The sequence below is a fragment of the Aristolochia californica genome, unplaced genomic scaffold (genome assembly GCF_029961685.1).
Source record: "Aristolochia californica isolate CCGP_79_NKW_82.1479 unplaced genomic scaffold, dmAriCali1.0.hap1 SCAF_4, whole genome shotgun sequence".
In the NCBI taxonomy this organism is placed as follows: domain Eukaryota; kingdom Viridiplantae; phylum Streptophyta; class Magnoliopsida; order Piperales; family Aristolochiaceae; genus Aristolochia; species Aristolochia californica.
The window spans coordinates 32,870,179-32,878,164 of NW_027182103.1; the positions used below are offsets into that span (position 1 = coordinate 32,870,179).

General features: G+C 41.4%; 2 protein-coding genes and 1 non-coding gene across 3 annotated transcripts; 2 read left to right on the forward strand and 1 right to left on the reverse strand.

Moving 5' to 3' along the window:
• Nucleotides 1-667: 667 nt before the first annotated feature.
• On the reverse strand, nt 668-2,398 carry LOC137963221 (uncharacterized). Its single transcript, XM_068810391.1, has 3 exons — nt 1,838-2,398; nt 1,562-1,756; nt 668-1,132 (listed from the first exon to the last, which is right to left on the reverse strand). The coding sequence occupies exons 1-3, from the start codon at nt 2,396-2,398 to the stop codon at nt 668-670; spliced, it is 1,221 nt and encodes a 406-aa protein (XP_068666492.1).
• Nucleotides 1,755-1,861, forward strand: LOC137964375 (small nucleolar RNA R71). The gene has a single exon (XR_011115570.1). It is a non-coding gene; the product is annotated as a small nucleolar RNA R71 (small nucleolar RNA).
• Nucleotides 2,399-5,940: 3,542 nt separating the features above from the next.
• LOC137963222 (uncharacterized) lies at nt 5,941-6,465 on the forward strand. Its single transcript, XM_068810392.1, has one exon. The coding sequence runs from the start codon at nt 5,941-5,943 to the stop codon at nt 6,463-6,465; it is 525 nt and encodes a 174-aa protein (XP_068666493.1).
• The last annotated feature ends 1,521 nt before the right edge of the window (nt 6,466-7,986 follow it).

The window sequence follows — 7,986 nt, forward strand, 5'->3', positions numbered from 1 at the left end:
GTGAAGTTAATATCATCCAGGTATACGGCCAATAAGCCCTACCGTAGGAGTGTTTAACTAAATTTATCAAACCAAGCCTGAGGGGACTGCTTAAGCCCATATAAAGAATTTTTTAACAGGCATACTAACTCCCCCTCAACCACATAACCAGGTGGTTGAATCATATAAATTTCCTCACTTATCACCATTTAAAAAAGTATTTTTAACCTCCAACTGATAGATGAGACATGAAGAGTTAGCAACAATAGATAAGATGAACATCTATCTTAGTCTTGGATGTCTTTAAGAATGGTCTTCCTAAAAAATAGGAGCAGTTTGGTCACCATTTTCCATATCAAGCATATAGAAATCAACAGGGAAAAATCAAATTATTAACTTGCACAAGAACATCCTCAACTACACCCTTAGGATAGGCATTAGATCTATCAGCCAATTGAATCACAACACCAGTTTTATTCAAAGGTCCAAGTTTCAAAGAAGCATATATAGAATATGGCATGACATTAATCGAAGCTCTTAAATCTATCAAGGCCTTGTCAAATTTGATGTTACCTAACTTACAAGGGATAGTAAACATACCTGGATCTTTGCAATGCACAAGGAGTTTTCTTTGAATATTTGCAGAAACATTCTCCCCTACTCTCACCTTCTCACATCCATTAAGTTTCTATTTTCTTTTAATTGTGCACAGTTCTTTCAGGAATTCAGCATAACGAGGCACTTGTTTAATAGCATCTAAAAGTGGAATATTTACCTCACATCTACAGAAAGTCTCATATAAATCTTTATTTTGCTCATCTTTTCTAGATTCTGTCAAAGACTGAGGAACAGGAGGAACTGTTTTATAATCAGAAAGAGGTGGAAACTTACGCTTAGGTACGTCATCATCATTGGGGACGTTCATGTTTGCAACAACATTTTTCTCCTTTTCTTGCTCCAACGATACAGGGGTTGCCTTTACCGGAATCTCAACCTCCTTACCATTTCTCAAAATGATTGCACTTGCATTCTCTCTTGGATTTTCTACTGTTTGAGAGGGTAATTTCTCAAAACGTTGTGCCTCTAGCTGACTAATTGCGGTTGCCATCTGACCCATCTGATTGTCCAAACTTTGAATATTGGCCCTTGTCTCCTATTGAAATTTCAAACTATTAGTCGTAAGAGATTTAACAATATCTTCTAAAGACATACCAGAATTGGAAGTTTGGCCCGGTTGTTGTCTAGGGGGATATGGCTGCCTATATTGCTGGTAACTTGGGTGATTTTGAGTTGTAGGCTGATTAACTTGTGGATTCCCATAGCTAAGGTTGGGATGATCCCTCCATCCCATGTTATACGTATTCGAATAGGGATCATACTTCCTTTGCGATTGTCCAGGAAAACCACTTGCCACATTGACTTGCTCAGTGGGCTCCTCTTGAAGAGTTGAGCACATATCGGTTGGATGCCCTACTACTGAACAAATCCCACAAGCCTTCACTATTTGTATATTATCTACAGCCATTTGACGAACAAGAGAAGTTAAACTCGCAATTTGTTATTGAAGGGAGGAAATATTTACCTCATTAACATTCTTAGAAGGAAGGTCAAACCTAGTGCCAAATTGTTGAGAATTGGCTGCCATATTTGCAATCAAGTTTCTAGCGTCCTCAGGAGTTTTATCCACCAAAGCTGCTCCACTAGCAGCATCAATCATGCTCCTATCTGTGGGTATAAGGCCCTCATAGAAATACTGGGTAAGAAGTTGCTCGCTAATCTGATGATGGGGACAACTTGCACATAATTTCTTGAAACGTTCCCAATATTCGTGTAGGGACTCTCCGTTATGCTACCTTACACGAAAAATTTCTTTTCTAAAGTTGACAGCCCTTGAAGCTGGGAAATATTTCTCCAAAAACAATCTCTTCATCTCATTCCATGTGGTAATACTCCCAGAGGGTAGATAATAGAGCCAATCCTTAGCTGAATCCTTCAAAGAAAATGGAAAGGCTCGTAATTTAATTTGCTCTTCAGTTATCCCCGTTGGTTTCATACTCGTGCATACCACATGAAACTCCTTTAGATGCTTGTGAGGATCTTCGCCTGCAAGACCATGAAAAGTGGGCAAGAGATGTATTAGTCCGGATTTTAATTCAAATGTAGTAGTAGCATCTAAAGTAGGGAACATTATGCATAATGGTTGTTGATTCAAATCAGGGGTTGCAAGCTCTTTCAAAGTTCGATTTCCAGCCATGACTTCCTCCTCCTCTAAATAAGATTCTCTATCAAATGGGGAATCAAGAGGTAGATTTTTCTCTTCATAATTCCTCTGACTTTCTCTCCTTAACCTACGCAAAGTTCTCTCTATTTCTGGATCAAACTGCAAATCACTTTGATTAGAAGATCGAGATACAACCATAAACAATCAAGTAAACTCTAATAAAACATGAAAAAAAATCAAGAATTTTTATTTATTTATTTTTTCAAGAAATAAATAAGGATCACAAGAAGCACAAAAAAAATCAACTAGAATCAATCCGCGACAACGGCTCCAAAATTTGTTTTGCTGTCGCAGGCAACCAAAAATAAAACCTATACTCCTAAAAATATATGTAGTAGTGCGAGTAAGGATCGATCCCACGATGAGTGATTAGTCTACTTTTATGCTTCGTGAACAAGGATGGGCGGTTTTGAGTATATCGAAAAACTAAAAAATAAACAACTTAGAAACAATTCAAATTAAAAGAATCGAAATCAATCAAGAGAACAAACTTTGGTCTAAGTCAACATCCACCATCGAAATTCAACAACTGATCATTGATGCAAACATATATCAATTCACACTTGAATATTCACCATTGGAACTATCTTCCTATCTCTCCTTTCGTAGTTAATTAGAAAACAAGCGATTCAATTAACCCTAACTAGTAAACAAACTAAGACAAGCGCTAAAGGTTTAATCAAGCAGCAACCTAAAGAATTAGAGAAATCAATGAAGCTAAACAACACAAGCACAAGTGGCTGCATTTAATTTAGTCAAACATTCTTCTCAAGATCTAATAATTTTTTACGTAGAAAATCATCAAATCTCAATTTCTTCACAGGTTAGAGAGGTCAAACTATTACGGATTTGACATCTAACCTAGCAGTAGATTCCAACGAGTAATAAACTAGTAGGCCTTCTAGGAATTAAATGAGATAATCATGAACGAAAATTTCAAAATAACATCAGATACTCAAAACATAAATTGAATGATGAAAATAAATCAGATCTCACAGTTGTATTGATATCGAGGCTTCAGTTTCCTTTGACCAAGTCTGAAAGTTTAGCCACGCAGGGCCATGAAGAAATCTCAAGAAAAAAACTAGAGAAAAGAGAGAGGAAAAATTGGAGAAGAGCAAATAGGGTCTGGGGTGCCGAACTCCTTTTTTCCTTTTTATCTCCTCTCCTGTTGTAGGGTTTTTCTTTTCGTGTATCCCGGTCTGGGTCATTGTGCACGTGCCAGAACTTAGAGCACCGTTTCGACCCGGATACAGCCCGGATTGCCCAAAACTCAAAAAATTAAAATTTTAGAACGTTTTCTTTTAATTCCATCAAATCTTTAATCAACTCCATCCGAGCTCGGATGATAGATTTATGCCTAAATTACTCAGCACTGTTGAAACTGTCCAGAATCGCCCAATTAATTTCGTTTTGCACTTAACGTTTCCATTTGCATCCTAAATCAAAATATAAAAATAATGAGTATATTTAGGACCAAATAATTGTAAAAGTATAAGCATTAGGAGATAAAAATATGACATTTTTCATTCTCATCATGGACCTTTTCTCGAAATATGGCCACTTCATTTTTTTATCACATCCACATACAATGGTGCATTTAGCTCAGATTTTCATGGACAACATTGTTCGCCTTCATGGCTTACCGGAAACCATCACCAATGACAAAGATGTTCTTTTTACTAGCACCTTTTGGAAGGAGCTTTTCCTAATACAGGGCACCAAACTGGCTTTCTCTTCTGCTTACCACCCCCAGACTGATGGGCAAATAGAGGTTGTCAACCACACATTGGAGGTGTATTTACGCTGCTTTGTGGGCGATAATCCAAAGACTTGGGTCCGCTGGCTTGCGTGGGCTGAATTCTGCTACAACACTTCCTACCACTCCACGCTCAAGATGACCACCTTTCAGGTGGTTTATGGTGGACCTCCCCCTCGCCCGGTATTCCACCTTGCTGGCTCTTCACATGTGGCTGCCATCGACCAGGCTTTGATGCAATGGGACAGCATGCTGGCACATATCTGCGACAACTTACTGCGGGCTCAGTCACGTATGAAGAACTCTTGTGACAAAGCCCACCGTGACCACTCTTATGCCCTAGGGGATTAGGTGTGGCTCCGTCTTCACAAGTACCGCCAATTATCCCTCCATGCATCCAAGCGTCACAAGCTCTCCCCCAAGTACTTTGGGCCCTTTCAGATATTGGAGCGTATCGGCATTGTCACCTACCGTCTCCAATTATCGGTCGATGCCCATATTCATGATGTATTCCACGTGTCTCTATTGAAACCATTCAATGGCGATTCACCACTGTTGCACACCCCTCTCCCTCCACATCATGATGGCAGCATCCTGCCCACTCCAGCTCACGTCTACCAGGCTCGCAAAGTTGATGATCGTTGGGAACTGCTCGTCCATTGGGCGGAGACGGACCCGGTGGAGGCCTCTTGTCAGCCGTTGGCTGAATTCAGGGAACTCTTTCCAGACTTTGAGCTTGAGGACAAGCTCTTTCTCCAGGAGGGGAGTGATGTTATGGACTCCATAACATCGAGAGTCATGGCTAGGCATAGGACTTAATTGTTGTTAAATTCAAGTTAAGTCATGGGGTACTTTTGTAATTTTTGCGTCAAGTTAATTTGCCAAATCTTGGCCAACTTGTATGCGTCCCTTCCTTTGTTTATAAAGAGGACGGAAACTTGAAATCAAATAAGAAAATTTCAGTAGATTAATTCCAGTAGACTAATTAGAATTCACGTCTTCCCTTGGAGCTCCACTCTTCTCACGCCCTCACTTACCTTCTCTCTCGAAAATCACCAGCAACCAGTTGAAGTTCAGAAACTACAACACCTTTTTCTTCATCTTCAGCACTGGAACCAAGAGGGGAACGCCGGGTAACACGATCCATGGCAAGAGAACCTAACATCCTCTCCAGGAGGGGAGTGATATTATGGTACTCCATAGCATCCAGAGTAGCAGGTAGACGTAGAGGTTGACTTACGTAATTTTCTTATTTTGTCTTAGTGGCATTGATGTAATTTCCCTTTAGAACTATGGCTTTACGTTGGCTATGTAAGGGATGTTCATGATCTTTATAAGGGCATCATTTGAATGTAAGAGGAAGAAGAGCATAGTGTAAATGAGATTGGGTTCTCTCTCTCACGAGGCCTAAGGGTGGAGCTCCTTCAAAAGCTAAAAACCTCACGATGAACCTTCCTATTCATCGTCTTCCTCCCTGTGTTAGATCTGGGCATATCACCGACTCTACGGCCTTCCGGAATCCATCACTAGTGATAGAGATGCCATTTTTACAAGTAACTTCTGGAAGGACCTTTTCAAGCTACAGGGCACCAAGTTGGCTTTCTCCTGAGCTTACCACCCCCAGATAGATGGGCAAACCAAGGTAGTCAACCGTACTCTTGAAATGTATTTGCGTTGCTTGGCGGGCGATCATCCCAAAACTTGGGTCCGTTGGCTTGCGTGTAACGAATTTTTCTACAATATTTCTTATCACACTACGCTCAAGACCACTCCCTTCTAGGTGGTTTATGGTCGGGAACCCCCTTGACTTGTATCTTATATTTCTGGTTCTACTTGGGTTGCTGCTATTGATCAGGCATTGGAGGAACGAGACCGCATGATAGCCCATGTTTGAGCGAACTTACAAAAGGCTCAAGCGCTCATGAAGATTAATTATGACAGGAGCCACTGCGACCAATCTTATGCTCCAGGTGACTATGTGTGGCTGCATCTTCATAAGTATCGCCAATTGTCCCTCTCTGCGTCTCAACGCAACAAACTCTCTCCCAAGTACTATGGCTCATTCCAAGTCTTGGAGTGCATCAACAGCATGGCTGACCATCTCCAGCTACCCCCCAACAACCAAATTCATGATGTCTTCCATGTATCACTGCTAAAGCCTTTCAAGGGTGACTCGCCGATGTTGCACACTCCTCTGTCGGCCCTTCATGATGGTCGCATCTTACCTACTCCAACCCGTGTCTTTCAGGCTCACCGCGTCAAGGGTCTTTGGGAAACCTTAGTTCAGTGGGCAGAGACGGATCCAGTGGAAGCCTCGTGGGAACCATTGGCAGAATTTCAGGCCCTCTACCCCAACTTTGAGTTTGAGGACAAGCTCTTTCTCCAAGAGGGGAGTGATGTTATGGACTCCATTGCATCTAGAGTCATTGCTAGACGCAGAACTTAGGTGGGGTCACTTTCAAACAACGATAAGGGTTGGGTCTAATGTAATTTTTAGTTATGTGTTGGGCTCGTCATGGTGGTTAGAGGCAAGCTTTGGGAAATGGTTAGGGTGGCTAGCATCAGGCTTTGGGAAATGGTGGTTAGCGTCAGACATTGGGAAGAGTATGGTTGGGGAAATGAATGAACGTCATGGGAAGAGTATAGCTTGGGAAATGAGTGGATGTCATGGGAAAATGTGGGGCTTGGGCAGTGTAACATCATGGTCATTCTTGTTATAAGAAGGAAGGTAGTCTGAATCTAATCAAGCTTTGATCAATAGAATTAGTACAAGGTCGGATTCTGACTTTCTTAACGAGGTCCAAGGTGAGCTTCTGTTACGGTCCCAGGTCATGGATCGAGTAACATGGTGTGGGATTTGTGAATCCAGCACTGGTACTGAGTTGTTGGACTCGGTATGAGGGTGAAAAAAAACTCTTCCTTGCTTGTTTTCTCTCATGTGGACAAGCCTCTTGATGAATGCAATATATTGATAGCTAGATATATGAAATTAATCCATCAATGTTGACCAGAATAAAGTAAGGAAGAATACCTTTTTCTTGTCACGCAAATCAGGTTTTCAACCCTGATTTGGTTGTAGCACGTCAAGAGATGCAACACCTGGCTTGTAGCAAGCCTTGGCCCACATGAATGGATTATTCTCCTCTCTTTCCTTGTTGGTGCCAAGCTAGGAACAACAATTAAACTCCTTCACATGAAGGACCAGAAAATTCTCCACTTTGCTGCTCGTCAAGAGGGTTAGACCCCTTGATGGTTGATGACATTGATGAAGAGGGAGAACCCTCTCTTTGGGCTTGGAAAAGGGACAGGAAGCACCTCCTCTTAGTATGGATGATGAGGGATGAATTTGGGTGAAGATGGATGGCAATGGGGGGTGAAGCATAGGTTGGATTTTTGGAGTAAACCCTAAACACGAGATCAAGAGGTGATCTCAACCTATTTAGACTAGATTATTCTAAAATCTCTAAGCTTATCTATTTCATTCATACCTTTCCCTTAAATATGTCACGTCATGGAGTTTTAGGGTTAGGGTTACAATAATTCCCCATAATGCCCTTACCTAAAAAGTAATTAGAAATAACTCTTACTTAAAACAATATAAGAAATAAATCCTACTCAAAGAAATATAAGAAATAAATCCTATTGAGTGAGTTGTTGTTGTCTCCTTCGTTGTGTGACTCGGTGTGCTATTGAGTTCACAACATCTGCCTCCCCATGGAGAAAGAGCTTGTCCTCATGTTCAAAAGTTGGGTAAACTTGTTTGAAGATGCCCACACGTTCCCATTTTGCAGCATCGGGGTCAGTGTCCATCCACTGCACGAGAATCTCCCTATGGTCATTGGTCAGCCGCGTGCGTAACACGCCGCTGGGTTAAGAATAACCTCGCCATTATCAATCGGTGGTAGGTATGGAGTGGATATAAGCTGTGCTCCGGAATGCGGCTTCAAAAGAGAGACATGAAACACAT